Raw genomic sequence first — 13,325 nt, 5'->3', positions numbered from 1 at the left:
AGGGGCGGAATGCATTTTTCGTGGCAGGATGTAAGCAGTGAGTGGCCAGAGAGAGATGTGGTGATGTGCAGTGGCCACACACCCTCGGCTGCCTGCCAAGGGTGAGAACCCAACAGAGTGAGGTGTGGGGCCAGATGGCAGGTCCAGCCCCCAGGGCGGGAAGGCCCAGCCCCCAGGGCGGGAAGGCTCAGCCCCTGGAGGGGGAAAGCTCAGCCCCTGGGGGGGGAAGCCTCTGCTGTCTAGCCCCTCACACTGGGCACCGGGCTATGCAGACGCTTGGAAGACAGGTGCCAGGTCTCGTAGACAGCGGCAGAGGCCCTGGAAATGGGGGGCCAGCATGAGCCCTCCGGCCGGGCTCCCTCCTACACACTGTCCCATGCGAAGCTCAGGGGTCTCCTGGCCGAGCCACAGAGGCCTACCACACCACGAGAATTAACAAACAGCTGTTCCTGCAGGACGCTGTGTCTTGGTGAGGTTTGTTTTCATAGCAGTAGATAAATTAAGCTAAGTGCACATAGTAAAATATAAAACCATGGATGGCGAGAACCTACCAATTTCCGGATGAAGCTAGGGGGTTGGACGGCAGGGGAAAGCGATGGGAGGGAATGAAGCTGCTCTGTAATGCTGCTTTAGCTTATTTTTAAAATATCTGGAAAATGTTGACCAAATGTGAACATCTATCTGTCAGAGGATAGGTACACAGGTGTTCTCATGCATTCTTCTATAAGTTTGAAATATTTGAGATTTTACACAAATTTAAGGGAATCTACAAATAGTCAAAGTAAAACACTGGCCTCTTCCTAAGAACGACCTTCTTACTTTATTTCAGAAATGTAGACTGTTTCTGCCCAAGACCCTTTGTTGTCCCGGCTATAATTTTAACAGCATTTCCATTCCTAAATCTAAGTTTTCTTTCTTTTTTCTCCTTTAAAAGACTTCAAGGCCTCATCTTTTTCTTTTTTCCTATAAATCATTCTTCTTGACTTTTCCTGTTTTTCTCTTCAACTACCTCAAAGTGATCCCAAGCCATCAAAATATTCATTTCATTCCTCCTTCTACAAATTGCCACCTCTGGGGTCCTAAACCTATCCTGAAAAGTGTCAGAACAGACAATGACTTTTGTTAGCTTGGGATTGACCTGGGGGCGCCACCCATTATTTAAAGGATTGTAAACTGTTATTTTGGCTACAGATGAACACGAGAAATGATGACGAGCAGAATCAGGGAGGCTGTGCCAGACAAAAACATGGTGCAACTGTTATAAAATCCCAGGCCAAGGCCATTTGTTAGGACTTAGAGTTAGTCACACACAATATTACGTATTATGTTTACATCATCTTAAATTCGTAAATGGACAGCCTCGGGTGTTTATGTTAGAGAATATATTAGTACTCAGAATTGAGGCTTTGTGTGACACGGAACTTTCTCACTAATTTCTCTCAATTATACACGTTTATCTTAGCCCAAAACAGATTCAGGATGACTGAGGAATGAGTTATTTTAAGTATTGCCGTTATGATTTTTTTTTACCATTTTAGGACTGATTCATTTGCTTTAAGTGATGACGTTTTATTATAAACTGAAATTCCTCTTAAATCTTTCCAGTGAGATGTAACAAAAGTCAGACTACTCGAAAAACAAACAGGAACACATCAAGGAAAAGACTGAGTGGAATCATCTGTGCTCTACACCGGGGGAAATGTTTTACGTCTGAAGGTCCAGCCAAAGACCAGCATGTTCCAGGTGTTCTCTAACCTCAGACACCAGTCTAAGTAAACAAGAAGCAAAAGCGGTTATCAGGTCATCCCTGCATGTTCAACCAGGCACGCACACGCGCGCGCACACACACACACCAAAAACCAAAACTTGTGCTCCTGGTGTCCAGCTCTGAAGCCTGAAAATATTCAGCCACTTGCCCAAGAATCCTCTGCTCGCTGGAGGTGGACCCAGGTCCCTTTGTTCGCCCTCTTTCCTTTTAATCAACCTATTATCCAAAACTGCTTTTGTTACGGACACCAGCATTTTAAAGGAAAAGCGGATTTTCCCAGGCCCCTGAGCCCAGTCTCGCTCTGCCGCGGCCGGCAGTATACGGGCGCAGCCTGCGCCCACAGGCGCCCCTACCTGGAGCGTGCGGCACTTGCCCCGAATCCTGCTGCACAGAAGCTGGTAGTTCTCCAGCACCACGTCCAGCGCCCTCACCAGCTCCTGGCCCCCAGCTGGCGCCCGCGTGGCCAGCGACTTGATGTTGTCCTTGAGAATCTTCACCCGTACCTCCTTCTGCAGTACGTCCTCCTCCGCCCTCTGCAACGGGAGAGACCAGGCCTGGTCGGACTCCCTCCCCACCCAACCACCTCTGCGCCCAGAGGACAGGACTGCTGGGGCTCCCTCCCCACCCAACCACCTCTGCGCCAGGAGAGGACAGGACTGCTGGGGCTCCCTCCCCACCCAACCACCTCTGCGCCGGGAAAGGACAGGACTGCTAGGGGCTCCCTCTCCACCCAACCACCTCTTCCTCGCTTTTAATAACTAAGTCGAAACCGAGACACCTAGATTATTCTAACTGTCTAGAGGGGCATTATTTAGGAAGCTGCTGCACTGAGTTTGTGACATCTGAATGATGAGAGCTGAATTTCCCTCCCTTTAGGACCCGCCGTAGAGACACGCGGACATCCTGGGGACAGCCGTGTCCACACCGACCACACCTCAGGGGACGCTTACGGGCACAGAGCAGTTTCAGACTTGAGGTCCAGGATAGGGATCTTCAGTCAATGATTTTAACTGACCGCTGGAGTCAGTCTTCATTTTTGTGAAAGTAAACAAATGTTCACAAAAATGGATGGAACACCATGGCAGAGGTATCCTTTAAAAAGGTCCCCAAATAACCTGAGCATGTGTTTTTTCTCCTGGAGCACAGCTCCTCTCTCCTTCTGACACGTAACAACACTGCAAGGACAATAAAGCTCCGCTGGGAAGACCCAGTGTGAGCTTCTTCGTGGATCGCTCTCCTTGCTCGAGACTAACAGCTTCATCTGCAGGAAAACCCACCCAGCGAGGCCCCTCCACGCTCTCCTGGGCTTCCATGACTGCTCGCTGATGTTCAACTTCCTTTCTTGGGGGAAAGGAATTAAGTGCAGTGGCTTAAGGACCCCTAAAGACAGTCTGGAAGATTAAAAATTAATAGACTGTTGCCCGCTCAAGGACTTCCGTCTCTACTCTCCTAAACACTTACCTATAATGACTTTAAAAATCACAGAACAACAAGGCCAGTGTTTAAAGGAAGAAAATAAACAAAATTAAGATGAATCAACATGTTAACATATCTTAAGTACAGACTATTCTAAAAAGAACTACACAAAAAAGTAGTTTTGGTGAAAACACTAGAACTTCAATAAAAAGGTTGATAGTCATTTTTACTTTGACTCATATATAGTATTGCATTAATGTCATATAGTCCCTTTTTTCATACATTTAGAGAGATTTTTGGTTCAATTTCACCCTTAGACAAGTTAACTTGGGCTTAAGAACACTCACTGAGTTATTATATCTTCTACCAATAAAGGAGCCCGTAAGGCAGCTTCTACTTGACCTGAACACCAGGGGCAGTGCCTGGGATTTGGGAGCAATGCCAGTTCTTTTATTAAATAAAGAGCCTCTAAGACCAAGGTTTATAGGAAACGCACCCTGAGGCTCCACTGAATGGCAAACGTCTTGATGCCCCCACTGTAGCCACACAGTCCAGCTGGGAATAAGGTTTGCTACCTTCCCAAGTGACCCACGTGCTACCTGCCAAAGTGAGGAGAAAGCTCTAGGGACTTAGGACGTCCTTCTTGCCCCTTAAAAACTAATTCTTCCTCATACCTAATGCCAGGGGTTTTTAAGTCACTCTCTGTAGCTCTCAAGGTCCAGCCTAGAGGTTGGCTTAGGACCTCATGGGCTCAACTCACAGGCCAAGCTCAACTAGAGGGTGTGGGCTTCCCTTCTGATCCTAAAACACTGAAATCTACTCTGAATGGGAAATATACATATGGGGCTTTACCAACAGACAGGCAGACAGACGGATGACAGATGATTACAGATGGATGGATAGACAGATAGATAGATAGATATGCACACAGATGGAGAGGTGATGAGGGAGGTGGTGATGGTGACGTGGAGATGAGAGAGGCAGACAGACAGATGACAGATGATTACAGATGGATGGATAGACAGATAGATAGATAGATATGCACACAGATGGAGAGGTGATGAGGGAGGTGGTGATGGTGACGTGGAGATGAGAGAGGCAGATAGACAGATGACAGATGATTACAGATGGATGGATAGACAGATAGATATGCACACAGATGGAGAGGTGATGAGGGAGGTGGTGATGGTGACATGGAGATGAGAGAGGCAGATAGACGGATGACAGACGATTACTGATGGATGGATAGACAGATAGATAGATATGCACACAGATGGAGAGGTGATGAGGGAGGTGGTGATGGTGACATGGAGATGAGAGAGAGACAGATGGCGGGCAGACTGACTGGAAAGGCAGAGGGAGGCAGGAGCCCCACGGCGCCGGCCAGCAGAGACGCACCTTCATCTCCTCCACGGCACTCTCCAGCTCTTCTGGTGACTTGTATTCAAAATCCTTCTCCAGATGGTCCTCCTCGGCCTGCGCCATCCACTCCTGCATCTCCGCCAAATCTTTCTTCAGGTTCGCCGCCTTTTCCTGGCTTTCAGACAACCTATTTTTTTTAATAGCAATCTACAAGGAAAAGGCCATTCCCAAATAAACAAATTTTAATATATTAAATGTCAAGTTCTAGTTTTTATTAGTGAGCCAGTTTGAATCTGTCATGTTCCCCAGAAAAAGCATGTCCATTAATCCTCATTCACTATTGCTGAGTGGGAGCTTTTTTATTGTTTCCATGGAGATGTGACCCACCCAATTATGGGTGGCAACTTTCAATTAGATCGTTTCCATGGAGATGTGTCTCCACCCATGGTGAGGTTGCTTCCTGGAATCTTTTAAGAGGAAACCATTTTGGAAAAAGCTTTTAGAGCCCCCATAGCCAGAGACTTTTGGAGATGCAGAAGGAAAATGTCCCCAGGGAAGCTTTCTGAAACAAGAAGCCTGGAGAGAAAACTAGCAGCTGTTGCCATGGGCCTTTACAGCTGAGAGAGAAACTCTGAATGTCATCGGCCTTCTTGAGCCAAAGTATCTTTCCCTGGATGCCTTAGTTAGGACATTTTTATTGCCTTGCCTTAATCTGGATACATTCATGGTCTTAGAAGTGTAAACTTGCAACTTAATAAATTTCCCTTTTTAAAAGCCGTTCCATTTCTGGTATATCACATTCCAGCAGCTTTTACAAACTAAAACAATTAGTTATGTTGACAACTTTCCACAGAGTCCCATGTTTTAATATTTCAAATACATTCCTTTATATACTTTGTGCAGATGCTGCGAATGAAGACAAAAATTGTATCTGGATTCCATACCACAATTTGATCTTACTCTGGAAATATCTGTTTGACGCTGAAAATGCATAACCTTTGACAGAGTAACCCCACATGCAGAAATCTAACCTAAGCATTCAAGCATATTTATCATGGAAACTTACTGCAACACTGTTTATTATGGAAAAAATCCTGGAAACAACCAAAATGTCCATTTCCTCCTTTTCACACGATTCCTATCAGGATTTCCCTTTTGGCAAGCGGGCTTGGGGGGTGAGTTCCACTATTAAAGAAGTTCATGAAACACGCGGTGGTTTGGGTTTGGGTCCCTCTGACTTGTACATTCCAGAGGCACCCCAAAAGCTACATCTGAAAGAAGACACGATCTGATCACGTGAGTATTTCAGAGATGTCTGCAGGTGCTTCCGGAGGGGCCCTCGTGGGGGCCTCACAGCCACCAGCTGACCTGGATGTGGGGGAAGACGCTGCTCCCCCGGACTGGCCAGCCAGCCCCCAACTTACAGAACTCCCGCCCCCCAGCTGCACCTCCCAGGATGAGGAGGGTGATGTGGAGACTTTCCTGTGCCATCCCTACAGCAGGACTCAGCTCCCGGGATACTCAGGACGCCTCCTCCGGAGGACACTCGCTGCAATGGGGACCACGGCACCCCCGCCTGCTCACCGGCTTTCTAGTGGCTTCTTTTTTTATATAAACACAGATTTCTAGGCCCCACTTCCAGGAAACTCTCTTTGAACACTAGCAGTTTCTGAACACTAGTCAAGGATGTAATTTTCACAAATCCAGAGAAACAAAAAGAAAACGGACCACGTAGTGAACTTTTCAAAAATCTCCTAATTAGGACCAATTATTCTGGCATGGAATTCCTTTCATTTGGGCCGAGGTATTAAACTGTTCTTTCATGACCTGACTGCTGTAACAGATGGTATGGCTGTTTTGGTTTGTCGATTGCTTTTATATGTTCATTCTTAACAAAATAAAAAATTGGCAACATGATGCTTTTCCAAAAATTTTTTGATATTTTCACTAGTCAATAAGATGCAATAGGTCATTTAGGTCATTCCTGATGTGACACGTAGGCACCTCCTCGCTGGGGACCTCAAAGGTTTCCCTCACCTTATCCCCAAACCCTGAATCAATGACACACACACACATCCTTCTACGATCCTCATTTCAACTTCCAAACCACTTTCCCTACTTTCCCCTCAAAAACTGCAGCTCCTTCAAGCCTAAGCATGAGACTGTATGACATATAAAGAAATAAGAATTTGGCTAGAATATTAGCAGATAGTCTACAATCGCTGTTATGTTCTTCAGTGTGATAATGGAAGTGTGGTTTTGTAGCAGAACATCCTTATTCTTGGGCAAAGCTTGCTAAAGTACTTAGGGGTGAAGTGTCATGATATCTTCAACTTCCTAGTGAAAGTACATCTTGAGGGAAAAAAAAACGTGCACATGTGTATTAAGTGACGAGAGAGGCCGTGAATGTGGTACAACATCCCCAATTCAAATCTTGGAAAGGGATGTGGAGGTTCACTGCCCAATCCTCTCAACTCCTCTCTAAGTTTGACCAATTTCAAAATGAGGAAGTCATGGGAGAACGGCCACGACAATATATTTAGGCCTACAGATAAAAGTTTTTCCTACATAAGCATTACATGAGAGAGAAAAACAATCCTGTTAAGATATAGGTACCATCTTGGTATTAAAAAAGAAATCAGGAGACTATTTTCTACTGGGGGTCTCACATTTTCTCCTCTCACTCTCACTCCCTTCTCTCTCCCTTTAGCTGATTCCCTCACCATCATTTCTCTAACAAAACAGAAGCACTCAAAAGCAAACTCCTCCAAACCCCCGCTCCACCCAGGCCCAAATGCTGAACAGCCTCTTTGGACATCTGGTAAGTATCTCAGAAACCCACCTGGAAGCCAGCGTGTTCCTCTAAGATCTGGGGCTGTCCCCGCCTTGCTCAAGCCCTCAGAGCCCTGACTTTGAGAGGGCCTGTGTGGACCCCCACCCCATCCCTCCTAAGCCCACCTTCTCCCCTCTCCAGCCCGCAGACTCTCCACTCCTACCCCGCCACGCCACCCTCCATGCTCCTTGTTCAACAGGCCACGTGTGGTCCCGTGATGGAGCTTTAACTTCCCCTTCCTCCTGCCCAAATGTTCCTCCCTGAGCCTTACAGAGCTCATCCCTCACTCCACTCACTTTTCTATTCAAATGTCCTCAGCTCAGAAAGCCCTTTCCTGACCACTACTGAAATAATCCAGCCACCCCTAGCTCCCTGCTGTCCCTACCTGATGTTCCACTACGATTTTTTCTGCCTCACTAGAATGGAACGTCCTGGACAGGAGGCACTTTTTAGTCTTGCTCAGTGCTGTAACCCCAGCACAGAGAGCAGAGCCTGACATAGAGCAGGTGTCCAGAATGTGCCTGCTGAGCTAAAAAGTAACTCATAGCTGCGACTTCCGGGGAGCAAACTCAAATGTTCCAATGGTAAGGTAGGTGTCACAGATGTGTGTCAAACTGAACTTAAGACAATAAAAAGGGGTAAGTCCTGGGCCAAACTGGACTCTCAGACCCTCCTTCTTGAACTGCAGGCTGAAGTTATTCTGGCTCACTCTTTTCAGACCGGATGGCTTAAAAAAATCAACTCAGTTGGTCAATACAAGCCTCTGTCTATACCCCTTGAAAACCACAGACCATGCAGTTAGGAAACTCACCTCCTTGCTAAATTTCTCCACTTGGGTTTGTTGGTCAACTAGCTTTGTCTGCAGCCAGGTTTTGATTGTAGCAACTGGACAGCTCTGAAGGTGAGCCTCTACTTCTTCCATGTTCTTCAGAGATAATTCTATTGTTTCTATCTCATTGACAAATGCCTAGACACAAAAACAAGCCCATGTTGAGTTGTCTACTATATAATTAAAGTTTGCTAGCATTCCTGCAACTATAGGAGGAACAGGCTGCTTGGGAGTCAGGATTTTTAACTAGTAAATGCACACGGTACCTTAAGAAATTCATTTCACCTGGGTATACCAGATGGCCATCTGCCAAAGTAGCTTGGAAATACTAGACTCTCAGCATGGAGGAGTGCTTTTAATTAGTTTAGAGAAGTCTAATAATTTCACCTAACATAAATTGTACACAGTCTTATCCAATGTTTCATGTCTTCAACACACTTCTCGTAAGGCCTCGCCATATGGCATAATAAGAGCAGTAAACAATTGGTGGTTATGACACGAAGACTGCTGTCATGACATAAACGAGTAGCTCCAGATGAATGAAAATCGTTCTTGTCCTCGCTATCCAAATTTATGACCATGGTCAAAAATAAAAGTGTAAATAATAATAAGCCTTTCTACTAGCAGCAAAGTCAAAAATGTTTTTTGATGAAAGATATTTCATCTAGGTTTACTGCTGTGTCCTATTCCTCCAGTTTTAATATGAGCAACCAGCATCAAAGAGAAAGAAACAATCGCTATTTGTCACAGCCAGCTGCAGGACTCACCGCGCACTGGTCCAGCTGCCTCTGCAGCCCCTCTGCGTCCCCCTGGGTGGCCTGCTCCTCCACTAAGAGGCTCCTCACACCATCCACCCACTTCTCGAGGACTTCCGAGTCAGCCTAAATGGAACACAACGACAAAGGGGATATTCCTCGTGACATTCAACCTACCACATCTCAGCATCTATTGCTGCTGGGAAAAAGGCCACTTTCAAGATTTTGATAGCATCGTTTTCATTTATTCTGTGTTTTTTTAAACCTTTCAACTTTGAAAATAATAATTTTCTCCATTCTTTACTACAGTCTTCAAGAGATAAGAGCTTAGCGATCATATCCAAAATTTCAAAATATTTTCCAGTGAACCCAGCAACTTTTCTCAAATGCACGCCATGTCTATGATTAAAATTCAAATTACAGAGGAAAGAAAAGCTTTTCTGGGTCTAATCAGCTAAAAAAATCATTTGTTCTCATATAATCTAAAACAAATTTTCTCCCAAGTTAACTACCCAAAGCAGGAATAAATGAACAGCATAGTGGACAGGACACAATAGATGGTCCTTCGCCCCGCTGCCGGGCACTTGTCACCAGGGAACAAGCGCGCTCCACTGCCAGCTTCACACATGGGCACCCTCTATAATCCAGTTACACGCCTGGGGCTGGGGTGCAAGCGCAAATGAGAAAGGAGCCACTTTGCAGGAAGAAAGAGACATCAGAGAAACGGTGACATTGGACCTGGGCCTTGAAGAATGCAAAGGCACGGCTCAGCGGGCACCAAACCTCTGTAAGGCCAGCCTTTGCTTCCCAAGGCCTCCCGTCCACCCCGGGCTGCTCTGACTTAACTTCTCTTGCATGGGACTGAATTTGTTTCTCTGTACCTTCTTCTAGTCTTTGCTTCAAGTTCATCCCCATGAATAGAGGCAAATTTGTCATCCAGGACGGGTGTCTCCCCATGGTCTCCTACTGATGGAAATTCCCAATCCCTTCCTCAAGTTCTCACGGGCAGTGCTAGCCAGGTGCCAGGCTCACTGCTCTGACCAACCTGCCCTGATTTTTAAGGTCCTTGCAATACACCATAGAGAACCAACCGTTCTTTTCAAATGACGTCAGAATGACTCTCAAAGACAAAGCCTAACTGAGGTGTCACACAGATATTACATGCATATTATGCCATCAGAAATTGCATCTTTCCCTTATCGCAGGGTTGGCTTTTGTTTACTTTTTCCTATTTGTTTGTTTACAGATACATCATTCACAAAATCCAACTAAGTTTTCCCACTAGCTGCCTCAAAATCACATTTCTCCAATTCCACATTTTTTAATGGACATCTACAATAAATTCAGGACTCGACATTCATAAATATTAAATTTCTTATTATGTTACAATAATGGTTAACAATATAACAAAGCCAACCAAATAATTTGAATTTTCAGTTTCTCCACTTTCAGACAACTCTTCTGCCCTGCTTTCTTTCATCTTCAAGGCCAATGGTGAGACATGCTTTTCCCTTTGGGGGATTTCTAGTAGATTTGGGGTTTTTCCATGTGAACAGCGTACCCCACGAGGGCACCCTGCCACTCGTCAATCAACAAACTTTAGGCCTCGTTTTCAAAATATGGGAATCTGCACAATTAACATTGGCACATAGTCTTCTTCTGTCCTCTTCTTAAAGTATTATAAGAGATTTTCTCAAAGACGTCCCTGAAATCAGGACTTACTGAGAAAGACAGTTAGAGACTAAACGACCCTAGAGGCCCCTTAAAATGTGAGAGACTGTGAATCTATGCATACAATCATCTAGTATTCCTGCCCCTAAGAAAATAAGTAAAATAAAGCATTTCTCTTCAAGGAAACAAGGCTGGTACCCGGTGTCCCCAAGTGGCCAGGCTGCCTGCTCCCTACACACAGACTCAGGCTCCGCCTGGTCACTTAACACACAGTTTGGCCAGGAGCGGACTCCAAGCTTACTTCATATCTTCAGCGTCTGTCCCGAGTCTTCAGGTAAATTCTCACAGGACACATGGAGAGGCCTGAGACAGGGCAGCGCTGCTGCTGCTGCTGGACTGCAGTTGCAGGCATGGGAGCAGAAGAGCTGGGACATCAGGAGTTCCTTCCACTGGGTGGAAACTCCAGCGTGCTCTCAAAAGTGACTCTCCCACACGCCCTGAACTGTGTCCCCAAATAAGGACGTGTTGGAGTCCCAACCTCAGTGACCTCAGAGTGGGACCTTATTTAGAAACAGGGTCTCTGAAGATGTCATCGATTAAGATGGAGCCAAACTGGACTACAGTAGGCTCTGGTCCAATCAGACCAGTGACCTGTAAGAAGGTGTGGGGTTTGCAGCTGTGTGGACCCCAGAAAACATGTTCAAAATTATGAACCCATCATAAGTTGGGCTTCCGGCAAGTGACCTCAGTTACGGGGTGGCCCACCTCAGTCTGCATGGTGCTCCAACCTAGCACTGGAGTCCTCTATATGCAGAATGAAATTCAGACACAGGAAGCAAGAGGTTGGACATGGACGGAACTGGGAGAGAAGGCAGAGGCCGGGACAGCAGAGGCCGGGACAGCAGAGCCGGCAGCCCACCCACCCCGGCACGCCGCAGCCTTGGGGAGGACGCAGCCCTTCAGGGCGCCTTGACTGGACTTTCTTTTAGCCTTGAACCCGTAAGCTAATAGGCATAGGGCACCAGTGTTCAAAATACCCCATTTCCTGGTATTTGCTTGAGCAGCTCAGGGAAGTATGGCCTGGGGGAGGGGACGCAGCCGAGGGGGCGGGCCCTGTGGTGGCAGGGGCCGCCTGGGAGTGTGCCAGGGAGCACCAAGGATGGGGCCACAGGGGTGGGGATCAGGGGACTCCTCCTTTGCAGGGAGCAGAGGGGTACAGCCCTCCGGCACCCCGATTTCAGACTTCTGGCCCCCAGAACTGTGTGGGAAGAAATGTCAGCTGCTTTGAGCCCTCAAGATGTGGCCGTAGGTTCCACAGCCACAGAAAAGCCACCCGAGGCCTGTGCCAGGGTGAGGGGGAAGACAAAGGGCTCATCCAGCCAAGGCCCGGCTGTGGCCTCTCCTGACCCTCACGTGGCCTGCAAGCACAGCCCCCGAGGAGAAGGCAGGTGCCGTGGAGGACAGAGAGAGGAAGCGGGGCGGGGCCACTGAGGCCGGCACTCCCCACCGCCGTGCGGGCTCCTTGGGAATCCATGCGGATTAGTGCCACTGCCCAACTGGGCGACCCGCCAAGTCCAGCCTTGAGTGCAGGACTCTCGGGCCAGGTTCACAAGGCTGGGTGTGGACGCGCCATCGCCTGGGCCTGGCCGGTGGCTTCCACCACGAAGCCCCCCACCCCCGCAGGGGGCTCAGCCAGCCATGGCCCCCCACTCTGATGTGCCGAAGAGAAGGAGGAAAGCAAGGGGCACAGAGGGGGCAGCTCGGCCAGGCGGCCATCCCCCAGGAGCCAGGGGGCAGGCGGGATCCGAGAGCCACGCCGCTGAGGCCACTGTCCCCACCTCGCCCCGACCGCTGGGTGCTGAGAGCAGGGGACCGCGGCCAGACTCGGCGCCGTGGCTGCAGGAGGGGCGTCTGCTCACAAGTGGGGGGTGGCCACGCGCCCCTCCTGGCCCTTCCGGACGCGGGGGCGCGGGCAGGCGGCACGCGGCAGGCGCACAGCGGGCGGCCAGGAGCCCCAGGGAGCCCTGGGGGGCACGCCCGACTCCCCCACCTCCCGGAAGGCGCCGCGCGGAGCCCCGGGGCAGAAGCAGGCGCGGAAACGGGGCTTACGTGGACGGCTGTGCGCCGCAGCGCTCGGCCCCCCGGGACTGTCCGGAAGGAACTGCGGAGGAGTCGCCCCTGAGCTGCGTCGGCCTAGAGCCGCCCCGCAGGCGCCGTGGGACAGAGCCCGGAAAGACGCGACCACCCCGGGAAGGCCTGCGGGGACAGGCAGGCAGCCAGCACCCGGCCACCCCGGGTGGCCACGCCCCGTGGGGAGGCCCCTGCCCAGCCACTGCCGACACCCCAGCTCCCGCCCCCGGGCAGGCAGACGGGGCGAGGGGCTCTGCGGCACCCACCCCCTCGGTCCCTCCTGTTTGCCGGGAAGGGAAATTCCACTGCCACCCACTCCTAGGAGAACTCTCCAGAGTTTCCTTTAAGTACGCAAAGGCTGCGCGTCTCTAAGTCCAGAGAAGATGCAAACCCCACCTCTCCACCCAGGTACAAATTGCCTGGCTGCTGCACTCACCAGTTTCTCACCTATAGTTATGGATTTTTAATGTTCTCCCTTCTCCATCCACTTGCAGAATGCAGAGAAATGTTTATCTAGCATACATTGGAGGGGGAGCCTTCAGTTCTTGTAAAGCAACATAA

At 48.8% G+C, this 13,325-nt stretch overlaps 1 protein-coding gene across 1 annotated transcript in view; it reads right to left on the bottom strand.

The window, feature by feature from the left end:
• UTRN (utrophin) overlaps nucleotides 1-13,325 on the bottom strand; it is a 440,716-nt gene that overhangs the window by 282,899 nt on the left and 144,492 nt on the right. The window contains exons 24-27 of the mRNA XM_077143388.1: nucleotides 8,976-9,089; nucleotides 8,191-8,346; nucleotides 4,583-4,753; nucleotides 2,122-2,301 (exon numbers count right to left, since the gene is read on the bottom strand). Of these exons, the coding sequence (XP_076999503.1) occupies nucleotides 2,122-2,301; nucleotides 4,583-4,753; nucleotides 8,191-8,346; nucleotides 8,976-9,089 (621 nt within the window). The remainder of the gene's footprint in view (nucleotides 1-2,121; nucleotides 2,302-4,582; nucleotides 4,754-8,190; nucleotides 8,347-8,975; nucleotides 9,090-13,325) is intronic.

The sequence above is a fragment of the Tamandua tetradactyla genome, chromosome 25, assembly GCF_023851605.1.
Source record: "Tamandua tetradactyla isolate mTamTet1 chromosome 25, mTamTet1.pri, whole genome shotgun sequence".
Classification (NCBI taxonomy): Eukaryota; Metazoa; Chordata; class Mammalia; order Pilosa; family Myrmecophagidae; genus Tamandua; species Tamandua tetradactyla.
The sequence above is the reverse complement of the archived record's forward strand: the minus strand, read 5'-3'. Positions and strand labels throughout refer to the sequence as shown.